Genomic DNA, 13,559 nt, shown 5'->3' with positions numbered 1-13,559 from the left:
CTGGTTCCAGGTGCCCGCTGTGTCTCCACAAGGAATATGTTTGCAGCTTCCTAAAAATGCCTTGGAAGTGTTGAGGGAAAGAACCAAATCCAGATAAAAAGAGGTTTAATCCAAAGAGATTAAATCCAGAAAGAAGCAGCATCACAGAAGGGATATTTGGGTTTCAGTCCCACTCCCTCAGCTGGGAATATCAAACCTGGATTTGTTACAGCTTCAGCAGTCTTTGGGATGAGCCTGGAGGGAAACTCATGGAGCTGGGAATGACATCCAGGCTGGGGAGTGGCACCAGAGCAGTTTCATTTTAACATTTGGGCACCTTAAATCTGCTGGAAATCCCACAGGGAAAATTTCCAGTGCTCACAGGGCAGGACTCTCCTGTTATCTAAAAAAATTCCAGATCTCCTGAAACACGGACACTTGTCCTCTAAATATTTCCCATCTGTTTTCTCCCCTCCCAAAGCTCTGCAGTGTTTTGTTTTCCCTTTGTGCTGTCAGCTTTTATTTCCCTGTTTCTGAAGGGCTCAGGGAAGGCTGGAGCAGCAGGGCTGGGAAAACCAGGAGCTGTTTTTGCACGAGCATGGAACGCTCCGGTCTCCCGGTCCTGGGGGCGGTTCTGGAATAAAGGCTGGAGCTGCCTGGAAAGGAATGGATTTGATGAGTACATGGATAATTTGGTAACCAGGGAAACCAGCAGCTGATGCAGATCAGCTGGGCCTGATGGAGAAGTGCTGGTGCCTTTGGAATGAGACCTCCCAAGGAAACGCCTGCCAGGCTTTTCCTGTTGATCATTGGGAATTGTTCCCGTCCTGGGAAGGTGTGGAAGGCACCATGTCCATGAGATCCCACCTGATCCAGCTCTGGTCCAGCATCACAGGGATGTGGAGTGCTGGGGTGATCCAGAGGAACCCATGGAGCTGCTCAAAGCACTGGAGCTGCTCTGGAGCCAGGCTGGGAGAGCTGGGAATGTTCCCCTGGAGAGGAGAAGGATCCAGGAGAGCTGAGGGCACCTGAAGGGGCTCCAGGAGAGCTGGAGAGGGACTGGGGACAGGGATGGAGGGACAGGACACAGGGAATGGCATCCAAGGATAGGTGGGGTGTTGGGAATTGGGAATTCCTGGCTGGGCTGGAATTGCCAGAGCAGCTGTGGCTGCCCCTGGATCCCTGGAATGTCCAAGGTTGGACTTTGGGACAGTGGGAGGGGTCCCTGCCATGGCAGGGGTGGCACTGGGTGGGATTTAAGTCCCTTCCTAACCCAAACCATTCCATGATTATCCCTGCTGAGGCATCTCCTGCCTTTTCCATGCTCCACTTGGAGCTTCTCCCAAATCTTCCCCTCCAAACTCCTCCAACCACCTGGAATGGGCTGGAATTGCCAGAGCAGCTGTGGCTGCCCCTGGATCCCTGCAATGTCCAAGGTTGGACTTTGGGGCTGGAGCAGCCTGGGACAGCAGGAGCTCCTGGACACTTGATTCTCATTAACACCAACCAATCAACACCAGTCTGGGATTCTGGGATCTTCTCCATGTGAACTCCAGGAGCAGGGTGAGAGGAGCCTGAGATGTCCCTGCCTGGTGTGACACAGGGGCAGCAGTGGCACCTTCTGAGGGACATGGATTGATCCATTGTTTCCCAATGAACTCCAGCTTGCTGGGAATGGCTTCACTGCCAGAGGGCAGGGATGGGTGGGATGTTGGGAATTGGGAATTGCTGGCTGGGCTGGAATTGCCAGAGCAGCTGTGGCTGCCCCTGGATCCCAAGGCCAGGTTGGACATTGGGGTTGGATCACTCTGGGACAGTGGGATTAGATTGGATTGGATTTGTTTTGAATCCCTCCCAACCCATGCCAGGATTCTGTGATTCCCATGAACTCCCAAGGCTCTGGAGTTCATTACTTTTAAATTTGAAGGGAAGAAATTCTGCTCCCAACACCTCGCCCAGCTGAGGTGTCTGAGGGGAAGAACTGGAACAATTTGGGATGGGATGATGGGATGGAATAGGATGGGATGAGATGATGGGATGGGTTGGGATGATGGGATGGGATGGGATGATGGGATGGGGACCCTCTGGGATCTTCTGGGATTTTTAATCTCCCTGGATAACATTTAATCTCCATGGATAACATTTCCCCATGGATTGAGCTCTGCTCCCTCCTCTCACCTGGGAATGATTTGGGAAGCCCCAGGTGATTTTGCTGCCTTTCACCTGAACCCTTGGATGCTCCAATGGAGTTTTTCAAGCTGGAAAATCTTTATCTTGGAATACTTATATTCCAAATTAAGATTTATTCCCAAATATTGCTTTATAAGGATTCCCCTCCACTCCTCCCAATTTTTTTGTGCAGCTCAGCCACTTGATTTTTAATTTATTTCAATTTTTTGGCTTTTTAAAGTAAACTCCTAAAGAAAACCAAGAACTCTGAATTTGAAGAGCAGGAATTGAACTTGAAATAAATTCAAATATTTAATCTGGGTCAATATTTTAATGTAATATTTAAAAGCAAAGCAATAATACTTAATAATAATTTTTAAAAATCACAATTTTTGCTGTCCCAATTAAATTATTTCATGCCAGGTGTTTGTCCTGGTGCTGTCCTGCAGGCCCCCAGAACAGATGTTAAAATAAAGCAAAATAAAATTAAATATTGACTTTTCAGATAAATCTGGTTTTCTCAAAGGGGCTAACAATCCAGCATCTCCACAGAACAATTTGTGTGGGCCTTTTTCTCTTTTTCCTGTATTATTTTTCTTCCTAAATTCCAATTAATATTAGAATTAAAAATTAAATATTTCCAGATAATTCCTAATTTCTTTTTTTAGAAAAATCCTGCTGCACTTGGTGTCTCTTTCCTGAATTTTCCACCATATTTTTGATAATTCTTAATTTCTTTTTACAGAGAATTCTTGCTGCATTTAGGGACTCTCTCCTAATTTTCATATTAGAATACTAGATATAAAAAATAAAATATTTCAAAATCATTCCTAAAATAACTTCCCAGAAAATTCTTGCTGTGCTGGAGGAATTTTCCTTAATTTTCCTATTAGACTATTAGACATAAAAATTAAATATTTCCAGATAATTAATAATTTTTTACAGAGAGCTGCTGCTCTCTGTTTCCTTTTTTTTTTTTTTTGCATTATTTTTCTTCTTGAAATGAAGTAAATATTAGAATTCAAAATTAAATATTTAATCATAACTCTTCACTTCTTTTTCTAGAAAAATCTTGCTGTGCTTGGTCTCTCTTCTCTGAATTTTCCTCCCTATTTTTGTTAATTCCTAATTTCTTTTTCCTTGCTACACTTTCCTGAATTTTCCTTATTTTTGAGCAGTTTTTCTCCTTCTTTTCCAACGGAATGACCTTGTTATCACTTTGATCAATAATATCAAATTTTGAAATAATCCGAGCTCCGTTCCGGGCTGAATCCTGGATCCTCCCGCGGATTTCGTGATCCGAGGAGATAAAAATAACGAGTGGGATTTTTTTTTCTCCCCCTTTCCCATATGTCTATCAATCAAAAATGATAAAGATATTTCTGACTCGCAGGCTTTAATGGTGTAATTAGGGCTAATTACATGTTCCAATGATTACACGTATGAACGCTAATTACATAATTGCAGACAATTATGCTAATTAGGTAAATACATCGTTAAGGAGAAAGCTCTGGCAAAATCCAGGGAATTTGCACCAGAGTCAAAGAAAGTGGAATTACAATGGAAGAGAATTAATCCTGCAAGTTTAGGAAATCCAGGAGTCGTTCCCGTGTGTGGGATTGGAGGGGTTTGGGTTGGAATGGTGGTGTTGGGAAAAGCCTTCAACTTCTACAGAATCATGGATGGTTTGGGCTGGAATGGTGGAGTTGGGAAAAGCCTTCAACTTCTACAGAATCATGGATGGTTTGTGTTGGAATGATGGTGTTGGGAAGAGCCTTCAATTACTATGGAATCCTGGATGGTTTGGGTTGGAATGGTGGAGTTGGGAAAAGCCTTCAACACTATGGAATCCTGGAATGGTGTCGGGAAAAGCCTTGGAGTGCTATGGAATCTTGGAATGGTGGTGTTGGGAAAAGCCTTCAACTTCTACAGAATCATGGGATGGTTTGGGTTGGAATCGTGGTGTTGGGAAAAGCCTTCAACTTCTACAGAATCATGGGATGGTTCGGGTTGGAATGGTGGTGTTGGGAAAAGGCTTAAATTACTATGGAATCCTGGAATGGTTGGGAAGAGCCTTCAGCTGCTCTGGAATAATGGAATGGTTGGGTTGGAATGATGGTGTTGGGAAAAGCCTTCAGCTGTCATGGAATCATGGAATGGTGTAGTTGGGAAGAGCCTTAGAGTGCTGTGGAATCATGGAATGGATGGGTTGGGTTCCCAATATTATTCTATGAATGGATGAGTGTGAGTGGCATAATTGGAATCTTGGGATGGTTTGGGTTTGGAATGGTGTTTTTGGGAAGAGCCTTTGAGTGCTGTGGGAAAAAAAAAAAATCCAGGGAATTTGCACCAGAGCCAAAGAAAGAAGAATCCCAAGAAAAGAGAAAAAATCCTTCAAGGGTGGAAAATCCAAGAGCCATTCCCATGTAGGGATTTGGGATGGTTTGGGCTGAAATGGTGTAGTTGGGAAGAGCCTTTGGGTTTTTTGGAATCTTGGGATGATATGGATTGGACTGGCAGAGTTGGGAAGAGCCTTCAACTGCTATGGAATCTTGGAATGGTGTTGTTGGGAAGAGCCTTCAGCTTTTGCAGAATCATGGGATGGTTTGGGTTGGAATGGTGGTGTTGGGAAAAGCCTTCAGCTGTCGTGGAATCATGGAGTGCTGTAATTGGGAAGAGCCTTAGAGTGCAGTGGAATCATGAAATGGATGGGTTGGATTCCCAACAACACCATTCCATGAATGGATGGGTTGGAGCTGTGTAATTGGGAAAACTCTTTAAGTGCTGTGGAATCCTGGAATGGTTTGGGTTTGGAATGGTGTTTTTGGGAAGAGCCTGTGAGTGCTGTGGAAAAAAAATCCAGGGAATTTGCACCAGAGCCAAAAAAAGAAAAATTGAAAGAAAAGAGAAAAAATCCTTCAAGGCTGGAAAATCCAAGAGCCACTCCCATGCAGGGATTTGGGATGGTTTGGGCTGGAATGGTGGTGCTGGGAAGAGCCTTTGAGTGCTGTCGAGTCTTGGGATGATATGGATTGGAGTAACATAGCTGGGAAAAGCTTCAGCTGCTGTGGAATCTTGGGATGGTTTGGGTTGGAGTTGGGAAGAGCCTTAGAGTGCTGTGGAATGATGGAATGGATGGGTTGTGCTCCCAACAACCATTCCATGAATGGATGGTTGGAGCTGTGTAATTGGTGCCTTTATTTAGTGCTGTGGAATCCTGGAATGGTTTGGGTTGGAAAGGTGTTTTTGGGAAGAGCCTTCAGCTGTTGTGGAATCATGGAGTGGTTTGGGTTGGAAGAACCTCAAATCCCATCCCATTGCAACCCAGGGACACCTCCCACTGCCCCAATGTCCAACCTGGCCTGGGACATTCCAGGGATCCAGGGGCAGCCACAGCTGCTCTGGCAATTCCAGCCCAGCCAGGAATTCCCAATTCCCAATATCCCACCCATCCCTGCCCTGTGGCACTGGGAACCTGTGTCCTGTCCCCCAGGCAGTTATGAATTCGTGGCTTTCCCTTTTCCCTGTGCTGTTTTGTCCAGTTTTAAACATTCCCTGATTTTTCGCTCTCTTCCCTCCCCTTTGGAATTTCCCATTGTTACTTCCCATTGTGATTCCCTTAACCCTGCCTTTCCAAACCCTTAATCCTGGCTTTATTCCTAGCTGCAAGCTGATCCAGGCTTTTTTTATATTTTTTTTTCCCTCTTTACATCTCCTTGCAATTCTCTGAAATGTGGGAAGCGTTCCCAAACGCGTTCCTTGGCACTGGTGGGAGCTGTTGGAAGGTGTGCCAGGAGCGCTCCACAAGACATGAATGATGCTATTTGGGATCACTGGGGTTGGCTGAGGTTTTCTTCTCCTGGAATTGGAAATGAGCTGGAATCTCAGCCAGTGGGATGCCAACACCTTTCCAATTCCTTTTCCCAGTACAAAGGAATTGCTGGAATCTTTTTAAGTCATGCCAGGCTCGGGCAAGGAGAGATTTGAGGTTTTTCCAGTGTTTTTTAACATTGTTTGAGGTTTTTTTCCTGCCTGGAGGAGATTTTAGCTGTTTATCCTCTGGAAAAAAAGAGAAGAATTGTGCTCACAGAGCAAAAAACATGGAAACACTGCATCAAAAACTTTGGAATTTCCATCCCACACATTGCTGGTCCTCACCTGGAGTGTGCAGGCAGGATGTGCTCCGCTATTTTGGAATTGCCTGATGGAAAAATTGCATCTAAGGACTGTGATAAGAATGTATGGATGGGTTAAATTCCCACCAAAGAATAATCTCCTTTTTGGAATGCCTTTATACCCTGGAATTTTGTGTCATCACGTTTTTTAATACTTTGTGACCTCGCCATTTGAAAGGGAAAAGGGAATTTTTTTAGGAAAAATCCCAAATAACCCTTGTTATTTGTTAGCAGAGGCAGTTACTCTGACTCCTGATTTTCTAAGGAGTATTTTCTATGGAATATGTGTTTTTTTAAGGATTCAGGGAGTTTTTGCAGGATCTGTGACTTGTTCTCAGCAGCTGCTGCTCCTGCCTGGCCTTTGCTATCGAAGCCTTTCCTTCCAAGCTGGGCTGTCAAATCCCTTTATCAACATTCCCACCCTTTTCCCATTTTCCCCTCCTCCCCCTTCCCATTTCTCTCACTTTTCCAGCACAATCAGATGTCAGCTCTTTTCTGTGTCACCACAGCTGAACCCAGGGGCAGCTCAGACTCTCACTCCTGTTTTGGGATCGTTGAGGGCATGGGGAGGAATTGGGATCCTACAGGGGGGAAATACAGCACAGCTGATTGGGGTCACTGGAGATTTAGGGTTTGGATCACTGGGAGATTCAGGATTTGGATCTTTGAGATACAGGGTTAGGGTCTTTGAGATACAGGGTTTGGGTCTTTGAGATTTAGGATTTGGACCACTGGGAGATTTAGGGTTTGGTTCACAGGGATATTTAAGGTTTGGATCTTTGAGATTTAGGGTTTGGATCATTGAGATTTAGGGTTTGGATTTTAGAGATTAAGGGTTTGGATTACTGGGAGATTTAAGGTTTGGACCACTGAGATTTAGGATTTGGATCACTGGGAGATTCAGGGTTTGGATCACTGAGAGATTTAGGGTTTGGATCACTGAGATTTAGGGTTTGGACCTTTGAGGTACAGGGTTTGGATCATTATCTTTGAGATACAGAGTTTGGATCATTGAGCTTCAGGGTTTGGATCTTTGTGATTTAGGGTTTGGATCACTGGGAGATTTAGGGTTTGGGCTTTTGAGATTTAGGGTCTGGATCTTTGAGATACAAGGTTTGGATCATTGAGATTTAGGATTTGGATCACAGGAAAATTCAGCATTTGGATCACTGGGAGATTTAAGGTTTGATCTTTGAGGTTTAGGATTTGAATTACTGGGAGATTCATGATTTGGGTCACTAGATTTAGGATTTGAATCCCTGGGAGATTTAGAGTTTGGATCGTTGAGATTTAGGGTTTGAATCACTGGGAGATTCAGGGTTTGGATCACTGGAAAATTCAGCATTTGGATCACTGGGAGATTTAAGGTTTTGTCTTTAAAATTTAGAATTTGAATCACTGGGTGTTTCTTGATTTGGGTCACTAGATTTAGGGTTTGGATCACTGGGAGATTTGTGTTTTCAATCACAGGAAGATTTAGGGTTTGGATCTTTGAGATACAGGGTTTGGATCATTGAGATTAAGGGCTTGAATCACTGAGAGATTTAGGGTTTGGATCACTGGAAAATGCAGCTTTTGGATTACTGGGAGATTTAAGGTTTGGTCTTTAAGATCTAGGATTTGAATCTCTGGGAGATTCAAGGTTTGGGTCACTAGATTTAGGGTTTGGATCACTGGGAGATTTAGAGTTTGAGTCACTGAGAGATTTATGTTTTGAATCACAGGGAGATTTAGGGTTTGGATCACTGGGAGATTTAGGGTTTGGATCACTGAGATTTAGGGTTTGGATCACTGGAAAATCCAGCATTTGGATCACTGGCACTCAGAGCTCTGGGGACACGGTGGGAATCAGGCACAGCTGGGACTGGATGATCCTGGAGGGATTTTCCAACCTCAGTGATTCCCTGAGGTTCAGATTGGATATTTGGGAAAATTTCTTCCCTAAATTCATTGTCCAGCCCTGGCACAGGCACAGGGTGCAGTCCCCATCCCTGGAGGGATTTCAATCCCTGTGGGGGTGGCACTTGGGGACACAGGGCAGGGGTGGCCCTGGCAGTGCCATGTTGGACTTCATGACCTTGGAGGATTTTCCAACCTTCACAATTCTGTGAAATTATGAGGGGCTGGAATGTCCTGAAACACAATTTGGAATTTTTGTACAAAGGCTTGGTTGGTTTTGTTTCATCTTTTTGTGTGTTTGGGGTTTTTATTTGGGCTCCTTTATTTATTTCACTTCCCAGCCCGAAATTTTTGTGTCAGCCCCAAAATCCCTCCCCTAACGACTGTGACAGGCAGTGGAGTCAAGATTTTTATTGCTGAAAGATTAGAGAAGCAACATTTCCTCGTGTGGAGCTCAGCTGAGTCCCTGTCATCTCTGACAGCTTTTTGGGAATGCTCTGTGAAACTGCTTCCAATTTTTTCCCAAGGGTTTTCCAGGGGAGTGAAATGAGTGGAGGTGAGGAGAAGGCAAAGCAGAAACAACACCTGAAATTGTTATTTTGAGAGGAAAAAAAATGTCTCAATTTGGACTGTGAGTTTCACCACAGCTTTGTCACTTTGAACCACGATTCTGCTCCGAGGAGTGAATTTCAAGTGGAATAAAAATCCCTGTTTAAGGCATTTTTCCCTCTCTGTTTAGACTCCAGTGTTGGAGTTTGATGACACCAACACATTTTGATGCCTTTTTGCTCTTGTGAGAAACAAATGCCTCTGGGAACAGGGAGCAGCTCCAAAGATCTCCATCCTCAAACATCCCACTCCAAAGTGGGTGAAGGCATCACCTCTGGGTTGGGATCTCAGAGGGAAATCCAGAGAGCCAAATTCCTGGGAGAACTTGGAATAATCAATGATTTTTAGGGAAAAACTGGAATTTACACCTTTGGGTGGTGCATTGCTGGGTGGGGGAAATCCCAAACTTGGTTTAATGGGGCTGATCCTGGTGGTGAGGAGGAGATTTCCCATCCCTGGGTCCATCCTGAAATTCCCAGAATTCCCAGAAAAATCCTTTGGAATTGCTGACACTAAATGGAGCATCACAGGTTGAAGATGTTTTGCACAAACATTTGGGGCTGAGCAGACAGGAATTGATTCCTGATCCATTTTGGAACTTCCTTAACTTTGCCTTTTCTGTTGGGAATTGATCCACCATGGATTTCTGCTCCCTCCTGGGTGTTGATTGTTATTCCCTGATTTTTCCTTGGATACTCCACCGTTGCTGAGCTTGTCCCTGGCTTACCTGAGGAAATCTTTGTTATTTTAATGAGTTCTGTGGTTTTTCTCCACATCTTTGCATGATATTCCACATCTTCCTGAGGTGACACCCTGCAGAGAGGGGCCCTTTCCTTGGGTTTTCATCCAAGGGAATTGTAGAAGAAAATTGAGGGAATGGGAAATTCCTACTCTGATTATGTTCAGTCCCTCTCCAGCTCTCCTGGAGAACTGGAGCATCCTGGCACAGTGGGAGGTGTCCCTGGGTTGGAATGGGATGAAATTTAAGGTCAATAATTCCATGATTCTGTGGTTACCAAAATAAGAAAACCATCATTAAAAAAAAAAAAAAAAAAGGGGGAATACAAATTAATTTCTCTTCCCAGGCAACCTCAAATCCCACAGATCAGAAATCCCTGGGAATGTTCAAGGCTTGGAGCAACCTGGGATAGTGGGAGGTGTCCCTGCCCATGGCAGGGCTGGAATGGGATTTTTAAATTCCTCCTAACCCCAAACCATTCCCTGAATTCCATGATTCCATGAAATGCAGCTCCTCAGGGACTCCTGGATGAAGTTTTTGTTCCCATGAGCTGCTGAGTTTCTTGGGAATTTCCCTGAGTCATCCAAGGTGAAATCCTGGGACCACCCACACAAATCCTGTGGTTTCCAAACCTAAATTTATCCTGGGTTTTGGTGCTGAGTTTAGACTGTACCCATTTTCCAGACCTAAATTTTTCCTGGATTTTAGTGCTGAGTTTTAAATTGTGCCCATTTTCCAGACCTAAACTTTTCCTGGATTTTGGTACGAGTTTTAGACTGTGCCTGTTTTCCAGACCTAAATTTATCTTGGATTTTGGTGCTGAGTGTTAGATTGTGCAATTTTCCAGACCTAAATTTATCCTGGGTTTTGGTGCTGAGATTTAGACTATGCCCATTTTCCAGCCCTGAAGTAATCCTGGGTTTTGTTATCAAGTTTTAGACTTGTCCATTTTCCAGACCTAAATTTATCCTGGATTTTCGTTCCAAGATTTAGACTTAGCCTGTTTTCCAGAACTAAATTTATCCTGAAATTTGGTATGAGTTTTAGACTGTGCTCATTTTCCAGACTGAAAATAATCCTGGTTTTTGGTGTCGAGTTTTAGACTGTGCCCATTATCTGAACCTGAAATAATCCTGGTTTTTGGTGCTGAGTTTTGGACTGTGCCCATTTTCCAGACCTTTAGTAATCCTGTTTTTTTGTTTCAAGTTTTACACTCTACCCATTCTCCAGATCTAAAATAATCCTGGATTTTGGAGCTGAGTTTTAGACTGTGGCCATTTTCCAGACCTAAATTTATCCTGGTTTTTGGTGTCGAATTTAGATTGTGCCCATTTTCCAGTCCTGAAGTAATTCTTGTTTTTGGTGCTAAATTTTAGGTTGTGCTCATTTGCCAGCCCTGAGGTAATTCTGATTTTTTGTGCTGAGTTTTAGACTTGTCCATTTTCCAGCCCCTGAAGTAATCCTGTTTTTTGGTGCTGAGTTGTGGACTGTGCCATTTTCCAGACTGAAATTTGAGACTGTGCTGAATTTTAGTCTGTGCCTGTTTTCCAGACCTAGAGTAACCCTGGATTTTGGTGCTGAGTTTTGACTCTGCCCATTTTCTAGCCCTGAAGTAATCCTGGGTTTTTGTGCTGAGTTTTGGACTGTGCCATTTTCCAGACTGAAATTTATCCTGAATTTGAGACTGTGCTGAATTTTAGACTGTGCCTGTTTTTCAGACCTAGGGTAATCCTGGATTTCAGCACTGAGTTTAGACTCTGCCCATTTTCCAGACCTAGAATTATCCTGGATTTTGGTGCTGAGTTTTAACTGTTCCCATTTTCCAACCCTGGAGTAATCCTGGTTTTTTGTGCTGAGTTTTAGACTTCTCCATTTTCCAGCCCTGAAGTAATTCTGGTTTTTGGTGCTGAGTTGTGGACTGTGCCATTTTTCCGACCTAAATTTATCCTGAATTTTAGACTGTGCCTGTTTTCCAGACCTAGAGTAATCCTGGTTTTTTGTGTCGAGTTTTGACTCTGCCCATTTTCCAGCCCTGAAGCAATCCTGAATTTTGGTGCTGAGTTTAGACTGTTCCCATTTTCCAGCCCTGAAGTAATTCTTGGTTTTGGTGCTGAGTATTGGACTGTTCCCATTTTCCAGCCCTGAAGTAATCCTGGTTTTTGGTGCTGAGTTTAAGACTGTTCCCATTTTCCAACCCTGAAGTAATCCTGGTTTCTGGTGCTGAGTTTTGGACTGTGCCCATTTTCCAGGCCGAAGTTTATACTGAATTTGAGACTGAATTTTGCTGAATTTTAGACTGTGCCCATTTTCCAGATCTAGAATTATCCTGGATTTTGGTGCTGAGTTTAGACTCTGCCCATTTTCCAGACCGAAATTTATCCTGAATTTTAGACTGTGCTGAAATTTAGACTGTACCTGTTTTCCAGACCTAGAGTAATCCTGAAATTTAGACTGTGCCCATTTTCCAGCCCTGAAGTAATCCTGTTTTTTTGTGCTGAGTTTTGACTCTGCCCATTTTCCAGCCCTGAATTAATCCTGGATTTTGGTGCCGAGTTTAAGACTGTTCCCATTTTCCAGCCCTGAAGTAATCCTGGTTTTTTGTGCTGAGTTGTGGACTGTGCCATTTTCCAGACTGAAGTTTGAGACTGTGCTGAATTTTAGACTGTGCCTGTTTTCCAGACCTAGAATTATCCTGGATTTTGGTGTTGAGTTTTGACTCTGCCCATTTTCCAGCCCTGAAGTAATCTTGTTTTTTTGTGCTGAGTTTTAAACTGTGGCCATTTTCCAGACTGAAATTTATCCTGAATTTCAGTACTGAATTTTAGACTGTGCCTGTTTTCCAGACCTAGAGTAATCCTGGATTTTAGACTGTGCCCATTTTCCAGCCCTGAAGTAATCCTGGATTTTGATTTCGAATTTTAGACTCTGCCCATTTTCCAGACCTAAATTATCCTGGATTTTGGTTCTGAGTTTAAGACTGTTCCCATTTTCCAGCCCTGAAGTAATCCTGGTTTTTGGTGCTTGCTCAGATCAGGTGGACCAAAACAGCAGGAAGTGCCTCTGACAGATTCCAGGATTCCAGTGTCTTCAACGAAACCCTGAGGATTTCCAACATCCAGAGACACCAGGGCGGGCGCTACTACTGCAAGGCTGAGAACGGGCTGGGCTCGCCCGCCATCAAATCCATCCGCGTGGACGTGTACTGTGAGTAACCCCTGCAATTCTGCCCTGCCTCCTGGGGAGTGCCTTGCAGCATCTGCTGGTCAAAAAAATTCTGGTTTTAGTGGGGGTTGAGGGTGTTTTGTGGTTGGAAGAATGTGGAGGGTTGGGGTTGGAGTGGAAATGTGGAGGGTTGGGATTGGAGTGAAAACATGAAAAATTGGGATTGGAGTGAAAACGTGGAGGATTGGGATTGGAGTGAAAATATGAAGAGTTAGGATTGGGGTAAAAATATGAAAGATTGGTATTGCAGTGGAGATGGGAAGGATTTGGATTGGAGTGGAAATGTGAAGAGTTGGGGTGGGAGTGAAAAACGTGAACGATTGGGATTGGCGTGAAAATATGTAAAATTGGGATTGGAGTGGAAATGTGAAGAATTGGGATTAGAGTGAAAATATGTAAAGTTGGGATTGGAATGGAAATGTGAAGAGTTGGGATTGGGGTGAAGAATGTGAAGGATTGGGAATGCAAGGGAAATGTGAAGGATTGGGATTGGAGTGGAAATGTGGAGGATTTGTGTTGGAGTGAAAAATGTGAAGTAATGGGACTGGAGTGAAAAATATGAAAGATTGGAATTGGAGTGGAAATGTGAAGGGTTTAGGATTGGAGTAGAGAAGTGAAGGATTGGGACTGGAGTGAAAAATGTGAAGGATTTGGATTGGAGTGAAAATATAAAAGATTGGGATAGGAGTGGAAATGTGAAGAGCTGGGATTGGGGTGAAGAATGTGAAGGATTGGGATTGCAAGGAAAATATGAAGGACTGGGATTG

The 13,559-nt window shown here is 43.7% G+C and overlaps 1 protein-coding gene across 1 annotated transcript in view; it reads left to right on the top strand.

The window, feature by feature from the left end:
* MDGA2 (MAM domain containing glycosylphosphatidylinositol anchor 2) overlaps positions 1-13,559 on the top strand; it is a 229,199-nt gene that overhangs the window by 74,872 nt on the left and 140,768 nt on the right. The window contains exon 4 of the mRNA XM_033063561.2: positions 12,600-12,774. Within this exon, the coding sequence (XP_032919452.2) occupies positions 12,600-12,774 (175 nt within the window). The remainder of the gene's footprint in view (positions 1-12,599; positions 12,775-13,559) is intronic.

This window comes from Catharus ustulatus, chromosome 6 (assembly GCF_009819885.2).
Source record: "Catharus ustulatus isolate bCatUst1 chromosome 6, bCatUst1.pri.v2, whole genome shotgun sequence".
Lineage (NCBI taxonomy): Eukaryota > Metazoa > Chordata > Aves > Passeriformes > Turdidae > Catharus > Catharus ustulatus.
This window is presented reverse-complemented; position numbering and strand designations above follow the sequence as displayed.